This window comes from Aedes aegypti, chromosome 1 (assembly GCF_002204515.2).
Source record: "Aedes aegypti strain LVP_AGWG chromosome 1, AaegL5.0 Primary Assembly, whole genome shotgun sequence".
In the NCBI taxonomy this organism is placed as follows: domain Eukaryota; kingdom Metazoa; phylum Arthropoda; class Insecta; order Diptera; family Culicidae; genus Aedes; species Aedes aegypti.
Genome location: NC_035107.1, coordinates 283,255,868 through 283,270,288, shown reverse-complemented (window position 1 = coordinate 283,270,288; position 14,421 = coordinate 283,255,868). Strand labels below are relative to the sequence as shown.

Below are 14,421 nucleotides of genomic sequence, written 5' to 3'. Positions count from 1 at the left end.
ACAACGAAGGCAAACTATGATGCTCCTTTCAAAGGGGTTAAATTAAGCCGATATATATGGGAGTCTGGTGGGCCGAGTTTACGTCCAGGTTCTATTAGTTTCTACACAGATGGGTCTAAGATTGGTGAAAATACAGGAGCCGGAGTTTTTGGTCCTGGAATCAACAAAGTAATACCTATGGGGCACAGTCCCACTGTTTTCAAGCAGAAATTCAAGCAATTATAGAATGTGCGAATATCTGTATTGAAAGGAAGTACAGATTTGCTAAAATCTGTATTTTTTCGGATAGCCAAGCAGCTCTAAATGCGCTGAAGGCATTCACTTGTCAGTCGAAGCTAGTGTGGGAATGCATTCTTTCTCTGAAACAATTGGCCAGTAGGAACGAAGTTACTTTATACTGGGTGCCCGGCCATTGTGGAATTGATGGAAACGAAACGGCCGACAGTTTAGCGAGACAAGGTTCTTCAATGAATTTTATTGGTCCCGAGCCATTTTGTGGAGTTTCAGAGTGCGCTCTGAGAGCAAAACTTAAATCTTGGGAAATGTCTATGGTAGAATCCAACTGGAATACCACGGATACATCAAGACAAGCAAAAAGGTTTATAAAGCCCAGTGGTTCAAAAGCCCAGGCTATGCTAAATTTAAATAAAAGGGATCTGCGGGTAATAACCGGTCTGTTGACTGGTCACTGCCCTAGTAGGTATCATCTGTATAAAATTGGGAAAATCCAATCTTCTGAATGTCGTTTTTGTCAAATCGAAAACGAAACTGCTGAACATATACTCTGCAGCTGTGGAGTTTTGTTCAATCAAAGAAGGTCAATCTTTGGAAAAGGGTTATTAGAGCCCCTAGAAATCTGGCAAAGTAATCCCAACAGGGTTATAGACTTTATAAAACAAGTCCAGCCTAACTGGGATCGTGTGCTATATCAACCAATGTCTATCACATCTCAGTTGTGACAGGATATTTGATAAGCACCAAATCAATTATGGGTCATACCACAATATTCCTAAATAATGGACGCAGTGGTTAAATAGGCTCTACAGTAAAGGGAAGAAACCCTTGACGAACAAAACGGAGAAAGAATCATTCAAATGTGTATACCCGTTCGTAAGCCATTTCGTGACATACAAACACCATTCCATTTTTATTTATTTAGACTAGTGGTCCCGGCAAACTTCGTCTTGCCATCAAGTAGGCTTTTGAAAAACGATATGGATTGTCCCATACAAAATGACAGTTACGTTCACGCTCATTTTTTCGACTCTCCCGGTGAATATCCTGGGATTTTTATACACACAAACACATCGGAACCCTTGACGAACAAAACGGAGAAAGAATCATTCAAATGTGTATATCCGTTCGTAAGCCATTTCGTGACATACAAACACCATTCCATTTTTATTTATATAGATAGATTATATGTGCTGTATTGCTTCCCCTGACCATTTAAATATTTTTAAACATTTTTGGGCAATGAAAGCATGCAATTTAATAAATAAATATTATCCGTAGAAAATTTATACCTCTTTAAGAAGATTATTCAAGGAATATGCAAAGCTCTTTCTAGTGTAGTTGGATGCCGAAGGCTCTCATCATTTCATCTCCTTCTTCACGTAACATGTTAGTAATGAAAAGCATCCGTCAAAAGTTTCAACCGATTCCAACAGCTTGCCGAAAACGTTTCTTAAGAATTTTGATAGCACTATATGAACCCTTTCGCTCAAGCATGGAAACCTTCCTCCCACACGTACTTAGAACATTTTCCAACGAAAGCACCACAGAGAGAATGTTTAAGTTTTCTACGAATCAATATCAATTATGAGTCTGCTCAGTGCGTAACGAGACACAGGGCCTCCGTTCGAAGCTTTTCACGGAAAATTACCATTGCGCTGAATAATGAGGTGCATCAAACCTGCTTGCACCGAAACTGTCATCGACGACATTAGAACTGTCTGTTCTCCCACTCTTTGTGTTTCATTTACGGCATTCGATTCCTAATGCTGGGTTTTGTACAAATATGGAAGGAAGTTGAGTTCATTACGATTTCACTTCATTACGGAAAAGTGGGTTCATGTGGGTTATCAAACTGAAAATCGGTTGACGGTTGATTAACCTCAACTGAAATTGGATGATTGATGTTTTTGTTGGGAATTTGCGAACGGATTTCCATCAGTGTAGTTCGAATGACAGTAGCAATTGGCTGCGTACTTTTTTGTTCATCTTCGACGATTCGCATGGCTTTAATAAAACTGATATTTGTTCGAACGGTAAGCTCATTAGAGTCAGCCAGACAAACAAAACCGAAAAAAACACTCCCCGATCCCATTATGTAATTCTCAGAAGCTTTTAGAGCAGCCATTTCTTTTCCACTAGTCTAGTCGGGCAACAAAAACCACTTGACGTCGGTCGGGGTTGGAAGTGGAAAATCTTTTTCTGCGTTGAACTCCGCCTCCCTTTCTATGAAGGGGAAAACAACAATCAGAACCACTTTCGTGAGCGTTTTCTTCGCCCTTTTCTGTTGCTTTCTCCAAGAAGGGATTTTCAGAGGCAGAAATAAATAAGTTCGCAACTCTTATCGTCATCTCATAGCGTAGTCTTCTGAGGGCATTCTTGAGAAGAAATAATTCTTTTTTTCTGTGTCTCTCTTCGAAACAGCTTCAACTGAGTCAGACAAAGGTAACGAATTCTGTTGTTGCTGGATCGGCATCCCCTTCCAACAGTAGTAATGGCAGTTCGTCGAACAATACGGCAACCGTAGCTCAGTCCGCAGATGGTAGTGGAACTGCTTCCGGTTCTGCAGGTCAGTCGCCAAACTCCACTCAATCCCTGACCAAAACGGACCAGAAACCGGTCGAGTGTAACCTGTGTCATCGCAAATTCAAAAACATCCCGGCCCTCAATGGGCATATGCGCCTCCACGGGGGCTACTTCAAGAAAGACTCCGAAACGAAGAAATGTGATAAGAAAGAACACACTGGACCGCCTCTGCAGACGGCCAGTGTTGGCGTACGGGCACTGATCGAGGAAAAGATCATCAATAAGCGCAGCAAGGATTTGAAGGTAGGTCCTCTTTGGCAGTTCTCAATGTTCTCGGTGTTTGGTGTTCTAATCTAGCCATTCTTCCCCCATTCGATAACTCTAGAATCTGTTGTTGAAGGGTTCGTTCGTGGTGCCGGCACCGCCTCTGACCGCTCGACGACTTCTGGAAGCGAGCGAAGCACTCCTCTCTCCAAAACCCGGCACGGTTGCCATCGTGTCAACGCAGAATGGGACAACGCAGATCATCAACCCGAAGGCGACCATCATGACAACTGGCGGTTCAACTGCCGTCAACTGTACTACCACCGAAGTGAAGGATGCCACACTCATAGAACTGCTTAAACGTGGCACCAAGGTGGCTGTGAAACGTACCTGTTCCGAATCTGGTCAATTAGCAATCACAACGCAGACTACGCCGTCTCAACAACAACTGACCACGGCAACTCGGACCGTAGTTCTACCGGCAAACCTGAACAGCGCTCCGTCCACTACAGGCGTTACGCCATCCCTAGCGCTGTCCATTGCTGGTTCAACGACGGCCGATCACTCACCGATCGTCGGAACAGCTTCCGGAGCTGGCTCCGACACTTCTCCTCTCTCACTCACAATATCACAAGCGCCTTCCGGCAGTGCAGACGTGTTCACTCTAGCCTACTCTACCGATGCCACCGGTGCCGCTGCCTTCTTTAGTGATAATGACGTGTATAGTGTTAGCGATACGACCATGCTATTGCAGGCCGTCGACTCTATTCAACTGCTCCAGGATTCTTCCTCCACCGAGCAGCTGGAAGAAATAGCTTCCCTCTCCGATTACACCACCATCAACGAGCAGAGCTTCACACCTTCGAGGCAACTCCAGGCCGTTCTGGACTCACCATTACCGGAAAGTCTAGCCGAATTCAGCGCTCTCCATTCCAAAGACTTTGTTCTCTACGGTGGAAATACCTCTACCGCGGCCGTGATCAACTGTGACCAACCCAACAGTCAGGCTTCCAACTCACCTCTTCCATCTCCACTCGCCTATCCAACGCCTCCTGCTTCACACGAACCTGTTGCCCAAGCATCTCCCTTCCTAGACGACTCCCGCCACTTCTCCGATGCCAGCTCTTTCTTCGATGACAAAAGAACCACTTCTTCAACGAACTTTCTCGATGATGGCTTCTTCAAGTCGGATGGTAAAGACGTCAAACTTAGCGATGAGAAAATCCTCGCCCTCAAAAACGAACTGCTGGACGAAAACCACGATCTCTTCCGCAGCAACAAGAACATTCTGGACGATCACTGTCACGAACTGTTCAAAAGCGAAGACAGTTTCTTTGTCGAAGAGTCCACAACTGTCAAGCAGTCTGACTCGTCTTCGCCATCTGCAGCAACCACAGAAGAAGTTGATTCCGCCTCTAAAATCAATCTGGACTTCCTGGATGAGGCGCAGGCTTTCATCAACGAGAGCAGAAATGCTTCCTCTCCCCTCTCGAATGCATTTTTCTCCGGTACGATGTCCAGCGCCGAAGAGGTCAAGGAAGCTCTGGAGGAAGTCCTCCCAACCGATGAAGATGTGGTCATCGCCGAAGCAGACATCGATCTCTACTACCTTAACGGACTGTCATCGCTACAGTCCCAGATGATGCCCAACTCGGACGATCCCTTGCTGTCTTCCTCCCCGAAGGACTTCGCCCATCGCCAGCACCAGAAGTTCCTTTTCGAGCAACAGCAGCTGAACCAATCAACGCAGCAACAGCATTCATCAAGCAGCACCTTCTCACCACCGAGTGCCAAAAAGCTGAAAACCGAAGCGGACGCCTTCCAGTCGACTCCGCCCACCACAACAGCTAGTGATACAAACAAAATTCCACTAACCGTACAAACCGAGCAGATTCCAAAAGACAGCCAACAGCCCGGTGATTCCGTATTTCTCAGCCCCAGCAGCATCTCGTCAACGAGCAGCACTGGCAGCACCAGCAGCTCTCCAAAGCTTCAGCACGCTCTGCTACGGAAGCGATCGCCCTCGATACTGCCGACCGTTCCCATCCGCAAGGCACCCATCTACCACTCCAAGCTACGAAAGTCCACCACCTCTGCATTTCCCGTTACGCACTACACTCCGCAACCGATGCTGAACCCGGTGCGCACCGCTTCAGGCCTTTACTCTACGATAGCATCCACCTTGGCCAACCAATCAGGTTCATCATCCGACTCAACCGTTGATGACACCTCGGACATTTTCAGCGAACCGCCTCTCCCGATCCGGCCACGTATCAACCTCGGCAACGACTACCAAGCTAACATTCCGGAGTGTTCCCACCCTAGCTACCACCATCTCAACCAACATCCGGACATTCAGTACTGGGACCCGCTCGTATCCCAAAACGAGCAGCAAATCACTCGCTTCGTTGAGCTGGCTCGATCATCGGCCGTCCCGCTGGGATGTCACTCGGAAGAGAACGCTCTCAAATCGCTGCTAGAAGCTCAAGGTGAGGTTCACATAGCCGTGCTGAACCTCCTGCAAACCCCACCTGCCGGAATCCATCGACGGTGGACCCCCGGCGAAATGGAGCAGTTCATCCGAGGGCTCGAACTCTACGGAAAGGACTTCTGTCGGATAGCCAGCGAGTTGCTGCCCGGCAAGGCAACCGCCGATTGCGTCCAGCTGTACTATTTCTGGAAGAAGCTCTGCGTTGACTACAAAACCACCCACCTACTGCAGCACGGCGATAACTCGATGAAGTTCATCAACGTGAACGCCTACCCGGCGGACGACCTGCTGCTGGACCACATCGGCTACACTAGCAACTCGGTCAAACCCAGTAGTCACGGTCAGCAGTCCTCTCACTTGTCGACCGGTAGCGACGTGCGGCCGCACGTCTGCGAAGTTCCCGACTGTTCAGCGGTACGTATTAATCTAGGAGCCTTGGAATTGAGACTAATCCCATCCCGTTTACTTGCAGAGCTTCTCGTCGAAGGCCGCCCTGCACGGTCACATCCGAATACACTGCATTGGGCGATCTGCGGCGCACCTGAACGGCGCCTTGCAAAATGGTAATTTCTTGAGTACTACTGCCGCTGGTAACCCTATTAACCCTAACCACATACCGACAAAGGATGATTATCCCTGCAAGGTGTGCGGCAAGTAAGATCACCCCAGTAAATGTCCGTTAATTAGAACAGAATCAAACAAATCAGAAAATTTAGTACAGAAAAATGAAACAAAGCAACCCATACGTCACTGTCATCACTCACATCACGCACACACACAGAGACACTGACAAATGAAGGGAGAAGTTTCAAGTTTGCAGTTGGGTTTTTCTGTTTTGTGAGCCGTTCTTTAAGTTACCAGTTTTGTTTTGATTTTGCAAAGTGAGTGCCAACAGCTGTCAGCTTTCTCTTCCGGCCAAACCGGACACAACTAAACAAAACTCGACACACATCAGTGCTGCTATCGGTGTTTATTTCAACTTTATTTTATATTTGCCAAAGTGTTCGTATGTTTATGTGATCGTCCGGCCATGCAGTAGTGATGGTTCTTTTGTTTGTGCCGCTCTAGTTTCGTAGATAAACAAAACAAACACATTCAAACTCATCACATGATTTACCTAACACCAACACGCGCCTGTTACTCACAATAGCTCACTCACATTGCGAAAGTGACACTCATTAGGAACGACTTCAGCAAACTCATGTACAGCAGCCGCAGGATGTCTCTCTTCTTCACAACTCTTTACTGCATCTTCATAGCCTACTCTGTTCTCTAGTCTTCTTTCAGTGTTTGAGTAGTGATTCCTTCCAAACTTTCCCATCGAAGTAGGCGGGAGTTGTTTGCTCTAGCGCACGTGTTTTCGGCAACCTAAGCTTCTATAGAACCATGAGGACAATTGTAGTGATCCACACCTAGGAAAAACCAATACAAAGCCGCTTTTTATCTTTATTGTCAGTGTGTGTGTGTACTTCCTTGCGTGACACGAGTGCAGAGTGCGGTTGCTTTTGGTTAAAACGCGAAGAAAGTTCAGCATTGATAATCAACCGATCTGCACTCGTGACACGTTGTGATGCGTCCCAAAAAAAAACCTACAATTATAAAATCAAAAGTATATTGTTTTGTCTCTAGCGCATTTGTAGCGATAGTGAAAACAAAACTGCGACTGAACCCATACCTTTAACCTAACCCTACTAACACAATGAAAGACTTTTGGTTTTGTTTATAACAAAAACGGTGATTGCCATCGGAGTGGTGAGATATTTACTGATGCGCTGATGGTAAGAGCTTATATTAATGTTTTGTAAGATATTATTTAGAATTAATTCGAATGAAAAAGAAAACAATTTACTAGTAAATGATATTAAAAGGTTTCAGATCAGCATTTTGTCGAATCACTTTAGTAAAATAATTGAAAACAAAAAACAATCAATTCAAGATCAAAATTAGGAAACAATTCAGATAATGACAGCCATAAATCAAACGATAAATGATGGCTAAGTTAATTGGAAAAGCTTCTAACAATGACAAGGGGGAAGTTTTCAAGAAGACAAGTTTCTCTCAGATGCTGGTGAATCTTTTAGCAGAATCTGGATAAGCTTATCTCAGAAGCTGATCTTCTATCTGGATCTGGTTAAACTTCTCTCAGAAGCTCGTCAAATTTCTCTCTGAAGCTGGTCAAGTTTATTTCCAAAGCTGGTCAAGCTCTTTCAGAAGCTGGTCACGCTTCTCTCAGCAGCTGAACAAGCTTCTCTCGGAAGATCGTCTCTCTGAAGCTGGTCAACTTCTCGCAGAAGCTGGTCAAGCTTCTCTCAGAAGCTGGTCAAACTTCTCTCAGAAGCTGCTAAAGTTTCTCTCAGAAGCTTCCAAAGCTTATCTCAGAAGCTGCCAAAGCTTCTCTCAGAAGATGGTCAAACTTCTCTCAGAAGCTGCTAAAGCTTCTCTCAGAAGCTGCTAAAGCTTCTCTCAGAAGCTGCTAAAGCTTCTCTCAGAAGCTGCCAAAACTTCTCTCAGAAACTGCTAAAGCTTCTCTCAGAAGCTGCTGAAGCTTCTCTTAGAAGCTGCTAAAGCTTCTCTCAGAAACTGTTAAAGCTTCTCTCAGAAACTGTTAAAGCTTCTCTCAGAAGCTGCTAAAGCTTCTCTCAGAAGCTGCTGAAGCTTCTCTCAGAAGCTGCTAAAGCTTCTCTCAGAAGCTGCTAAAGCTTCTCTCAGAAGCTGCTAAAGCTTCTCTCAGAAGCTGCTAAAGCTTCTCTCAGAAGCTGCCAAAACTTCTCTCAGAAACTGCTAAAGCTTCTCTCAGAAGCTGCTGAAGCTTCTCTTAGAAGCTGCTAAAGCTTCTCTCAGAAACTGTTAAAGCTTCTCTCAGAAACTGTTAAGCTTCAAGCTAAGCTTCTCTCAGAAGCTGCTAAAGCTTCTCTCAGAAGCTGCTGAAGCTTCTCTCAGAAGCTGCTAAAGCTTCTCTCAGAAGCTGCTAAAGCTTCTCTCAGAAGCTGCTAAAGCTTCTCTCAGAAGCTGCTAAAGCTTCTCTCAGAAGCTGCTAAAGCTTCTCTCAGAAGCTGCTAAAGCTTCTCTCAGAAGCTGCTAAAGCTTCTCTCAGAAGCTGCTAAAGCTTCTCTCAGAAGCTGCTAAAGCTTCTCTCAGAAGCTGCTAAAGCTTCTCTCAGAAGCTGCTAAAGCTTCTCTCAGAAGCTGCTAAAGCTTCTCTCAGAAGCTGCTAAAGCTTCTCTCAGAAGCTGCTAAAGCTTCTCTCAGAAGCTGCTAAAGCTTCTCTCAGAAGCTGCTAAAGCTTCTCTCAGAAGCTGCTAAAGCTTCTCTCAGAAGCTGCTAAAGCTTCTCTCAGAAGCTGCTAAAGCTTCTCTCAGAAGCTGCTAAAGCTTCTCTCAGAAGCTGCTAAAGCTTCTCTCAGAAGCTGCTAAAGCTTCTCTCAGAAGCTGCTAAAGCTTCTCTCAGAAGCTGCTAAAGCTTCTCTCAGAAGCTGCTAAAGCTTCTCTCAGAAGCTGCTAAAGCTTCTCTCAGAAGCTGCTAAAGCTTCTCTCAGAAGCTGCTTAAGCTTCTCTCAGAAGCTGCTAAAGCTTCTCTCAGAAACTGCTAAAGCTTCTCTCAGAAGCTGCTAAAGCTTCTCTCAGAAGCTGCTTAAGCTTCTCTCAGAAGCTGCTAAAGCTTCTCTCAGAAGCTGCTAAAGCTTCTCTCAGAAGCTGCTAAAACTTCTCTCAGAAGCTGCTAAAGCTTCTCTCAGAAGCTGCTAAAGCTTCTCTCAGAAGCTGCCAAAGCTTCTCTCAGAAGCTGCTAAAGCTTCTCTCAGAAGCTGCTAAAGCTTCTCTCAGAAGCTGTTAAAGCTTCTCTCAGAAGCTGCTAAAGCTTCTCTCAGAAGCTGCTAAAGCTTCTCTCAGAAGCTGCTAAAGCTTCTCTCAGAAGCTGCTAAAGCTTCTCTCAGAAGCTGCTAAAGCTTCTCTCAGAAGCTGCTAAAGCTTCTCTCAGAAGCTGCTAAAGCTTTTCTCAGAAGCTGCTAAAGCTTCTCTCAGAAGCTGCTAAAGCTTCTCTCAGAAGCTGCCAAAGCTTCTCTCAGAAGCTGCTAAAGCTTCTCTCAGAAGCTGCTAAAGCTTCTCTCAGAAGCTTTTAAAGTTTCTCTCAGAAGCTGCTAAAGCTTCCCTCAGGTGCTGGTCAAGCTCCTCTCAGAAGCTGGTCAAACTTCTCTCGGAGGCTGGTCAAACTTCTCTCGGAGGCTGGTCAATCTTCTCTAGGAAGCTGGAAGAACTTCTCGCAGAAGCTGGTCAAGCTTCTCTCAGAAGCTGGTCAAACTTCTCTCAGAAGCTGCTAAAGTTTCTCTCAGAAGCTGCCAAAGCTTATCTCAGAAGCTGCCAAAGCTTCTCTCAGAAGATGGTCAAACTTCTCTCAGAAGCTGCTAAAGCTTCTCTCAGAAGCTGCTAAAGCTTCTCTCAGAAGCTGCCAAAACTTCTCTCAGAAACTGCTAAAGCTTCTCTCAGAAGCTGCTGAAGCTTCTCTTAGAAGCTGCTAAAGCTTCTCTCAGAAACTGTTAAAGCTTCTCTCAGAAACTGTTAAAGCTTCTCTCAGAAGCTGCTAAAGCTTCTCTCAGAAGCTGCTAAAGTTTCTCTCAGAAGCTGCTAAAGCTTCTCTCAGAAGCTGCTAAAGCTTCTCTCAGAAGCTGCTAAAGCTTCTCTCAGAAGCTGCTAAAGCTTCTCTCAGAAGCTGCTAAAGCTTCTCTCAGAAGCTGCTAAAGCTTCTCTCAGAAGCTGCTAAAGCTTCTCTCAGAAGCTGCTAAAGCTTCTCTCAGAAGCTGCTAAAGCTTCTCTCAGAAGCTTTTAAAGTTTCTCTCAGAAGCTGCTAAAGCTTCCCTCAGGTGCTGGTCAAGCTCCTCTCAGAAGCTGGTCAAACTTCTCTCGGAGGCTGGTCAAACTTCTCTCGGAGGCTGGTCAATCTTCTCTAGGAAGCTGGAAGAACTTCTCGCAGAAGCTGGTCAAGCTTCTCTCAGAAGCTGGTCAAACTTCTCTCAGAAGCTGCTAAAGTTTCTCTCAGAAGCTGCCAAAGCTTATCTCAGAAGCTGCCAAAGCTTCTCTCAGAAGATGGTCAAACTTCTCTCAGAAGCTGCTAAAGCTTCTCTCAGAAGCTGCTAAAGCTTCTCTCAGAAGCTGCCAAAACTTCTCTCAGAAACTGCTAAAGCTTCTCTCAGAAGCTGCTGAAGCTTCTCTTAGAAGCTGCTAAAGCTTCTCTCAGAAACTGTTAAAGCTTCTCTCAGAAACTGTTAAAGCTTCTCTCAGAAGCTGCTAAAGCTTCTCTCAGAAGCTGCTAAAGTTTCTCTCAGAAGCTGCTAAAGCTTCTCTCAGAAGCTGCTAAAGCTTCTCTCAGAAGCTGCTAAAGCTTCTCTCAGAAGCTGCTAAAGCTTCTCTCAGAAGCTGCTAAAGCTTCTCTCAGAAGCTGCTAAAGCTTCTCTCAGAAGCTGCTAAAGCTTCTCTCAGAAGCTGCTAAAGCTTCTCTCAGAAGCTGCTAAAGCTTCTCTCAGAAGCTGCTAAAGCTTCTCTCAGAAGCTGCTAAAGCTTCTCTCAGAAGCTGCTAAAGCTTCTCTCAGAAGCTGCTAAAGCTTCTCTCAGAAGCTGCTAAAGCTTCTCTCAAAGCTGCTAAAGCTTCTCTCAGAAGCTGCTAAAGCTTCTCTCAGAAGCTGCTAAAGCTTCTCTCAGAAGCTGCTAAAGCTTCTCTCAGAAGCTGCTAAAGCTTCTCTCAGAAGCTGCTAAAGCTTCTCTCAGAAGCTGCTAAAGCTTCTCTCAGAAGCTGCTAAAGCTTCTCTCAGAAGCTGCCAAAGCTTCTCTCAGAAGCTGCTAAAGCTTCTCTCAGAAGCTGTTAAAGCTTCTCTCAGAAGCTGCTAAAGCTTCTCTCAGAAGCTGCTAAAGCTTCTCTCAGAAGCTGCTAAAGCTTCTCTCAGAAGCTGCTAAAGCTTCTCTCAGAAGCTGCTAAAGCTTTTCTCAGAAGCTGCTAAAGCTTCTCTCAGAAGCTGCTAAAGCTTCTCTCAGAAGCTGTTAAAGTTTCTCTCAGAAGCTGCTAAAGCTTCTCTCAGAAGCTGCTAAAGCTTCTCTCAGAAACTGCTAAAGCTTCTCTCAGAAGCTGCTAAAGCTACTCTCAGAAGCTGCTAAAGCTTCTCTCAAAAGCTGCTAAAGCTTTTTTCAGCTGGTCCAACTTCTCTCAGAAGCTGGTCAAGTTTCTCTCAGAATCTCAAGCAGGCGTATTTGGTACTATAGTTCCAATTTATTTAAAAATCATCGTGCAGAAGTCATCAGAAAGGATTTAACTTATAGTGAAAGAGTTTTCGTCTATATTGTCTTGATTGAAAACGGAAATAATTAATACAGCGAGAACAATCCATAAAAATCTCACTTCTTCGAATCACCAGTTCAACCACTGATACACATATTGATTAATCCATGTCTCTCTATGAATCGTCAACCCCAATCTCCACTTTTAGGGTATTTAATAAGGTAAAAAGCCGCAGCGCCCACATGAAGTCGCACAGACCGCAGGACGCAAGTGACCAGTTGCAACACCAACTGCAACTTCACCAACAACAGTTGCAACAACAACAACAACAGCAGCACCAACAACAACAAACGTGCTCTACGTAAACAAAAGCCCAGTTGACAGCTGTCACCGTCGCTGCCTGACGTGGCGGCCGTGGAACTGTTCCAACGAAATCCAAGCGATAAAAAGACATTTTTCAGAGACAATCTTCAATCAGTATATGTTTACAAGTGAAACACACTCACAAACCGAAAGCCACCTCGAAATTAGTAATCGTAAAACAAAACAAAACAAAAAACAAACACAAACCTGAGCAAATCACTGAAACGGAGGTTGTTAAAACATAAACAAATGCAAATAAATTCGTCAAAGATCCCACAGAACAAAAAAAAAGTAGAACATTAACTGAAACTGATTACATTCATACACGGCTACTATGTTGCCCAGTGCAAATTGTCAAATTATCATCAGCATAAAATTATATATATACAAAACTTCATGAACATGATGAAGCATGTTCGATCACACGCATACATTGAAGTACGAACTTCCAGTTTAAAATTATACATTAAAGTATCTATTTGACAGTGTAAAAGCTCTCCATATAGGACATACGTTTAGACTTAAGAAGAGAAAACTGTTTTTGTAAACTTTTTGTTGTTGATCTTTCTACACTTTAACAGAGAAAAAAAAAACAAAATGAATCTAGAACATAATCCAACGAGTAAATATGAGAATTGTTATTACCGGAACACAAAAAAAATAAGGGAAAAAGTATCTCGTAATCTTTTAAACGGAACTATTTCTTAGCCAACGTAAGAGGGTGCAAAAATCAAAAACTGAAACAACAGAAAAAACCGTGGGCGTGGCTTTTTTCGTAGTGTAAACAAGAGTCATTTTTAAAAATCAGAATTGGTCCGAAGCAAGAGCCCCCACCCTCCTTCCCTGTAATCGAACTGTTTCTCTTTTTCACGCACACTCACACGCGCAAACATAAAATCACTCACTCACTTTTTGACAGTAGATCGTTACTATCGCAACTTTTACCAACCGAAACCATAAGAGAAGAAAACGGAAAAGCAACTCTAGATGACTTTAAATCTTTCCAGTATTATATAGAGAAAATTGTCAAACAAACAACTGTCAGACAGAAACCGTTTCTTCGGAGTAGGCAATCGTTCCTTCCTTTGACACTTTCTCACTCTTTCTCAACAAAGCAAACCCACTCTCAAAGTAGAATAGTTGAAAGCAAGTTTAATAACCCACACTCTCTCTCTCAAATTAAATGAGTATAAAGCGAGGAGAGACAGTAAGAAACATGGTTGTACCTAGAAACTAAGTGTTGATCGATGTCCTAATTCTAATAAACAATATTATTACCGTAAGAAGTACCCACTCCATGCACAGAGATAGCGACAATGAGGAGGAAAATCTTGAAAGAGCAAAAGAGGCTTAACTATGCCGGTGTAAATCGATATTTATTATATATTTATTAAAACACTATAAGTAACACGAGAAACAGCGCTCAGTTATTTTAAGTAATCGTAACGCGCTCGTCACCCAAACCTCTTTTCTTCAACTCTAAATGACGCGTCTATAGTTTAGTGTCACCAAAAATGAAGGATGAAAAAGCGAACAAAATCGGCTCAAAATGGCGCCGAAACGTCAAAACCGGAAAACGATGCTCAAACGATGGCAATAACTCGCACACTCAGCTCGCGGTCAGTTAGCCACAAATATCTGTTGAAGAATGTACTTAACCTTAAATGCTCTAATGTTACTTTTTTCTCTATCGAATTATCTCTCTCGAATCTACCAAACGGACAAACGAAGCGCCAAAAAAAACGAATCGAAACACCGATTATCAGAGTGTATGTGTGTGCGTGTAATCGCACTAGCTTTTCTATTGATTGTGATATTAGTTTTTGTGGAAACGAAGAGTGAAATAGGAACGATAAATTGGATAAAAGCGAAACTCATTACTGTCTCCAATTCAGTAGCAGGAAGAACAGGAAGAATGTTAATGCTCAAATATTTTTTTCGTATCTCTATGTAAAAGCTCCTTTCCCGTCGTCTACAACTGCTCAGTTAATCAGAACACTGAACCAAAACATCCTCTTGTCTTCAATAGACACGTCAACAATTTGATGAAACTAACGATGGCACGAAGTAGTTTTGGATCAGCGTGTAACAGAAAACAATAGACTTAACAAACGAAGAGTGAAACACTGGAAACTGTCACACTGACAAACGCTCAATCCACCATACTCTGTGTTGTGATCTGTATCTATAAGTACAAGTTCGTAAGTGGAAATTTCGAACGAAAACGAGTGGAAAACAACGGATAATTTGAACAAAATTCGCGCAATCAAATTAGAATGTGCA

At 43.9% G+C, this 14,421-nt stretch overlaps 1 protein-coding gene across 1 annotated transcript in view; it reads left to right on the top strand.

Moving 5' to 3' along the window:
* LOC5566210 (serine-rich adhesin for platelets) overlaps positions 1-14,011 on the top strand; it is a 784,828-nt gene extending 770,817 nt beyond the window's left edge. Inside the window, exons 9-12 of the mRNA XM_021838003.1 lie at positions 2,659-3,063; positions 3,146-5,929; positions 5,988-6,078; positions 11,984-14,011. Of these exons, the coding sequence (XP_021693695.1) occupies positions 2,659-3,063; positions 3,146-5,929; positions 5,988-6,078; positions 11,984-12,000 (3,297 nt within the window). The 3' untranslated portion in view covers positions 12,001-14,011. The remainder of the gene's footprint in view (positions 1-2,658; positions 3,064-3,145; positions 5,930-5,987; positions 6,079-11,983) is intronic.
* Positions 14,012-14,421: the final 410 nt, after the last annotated feature.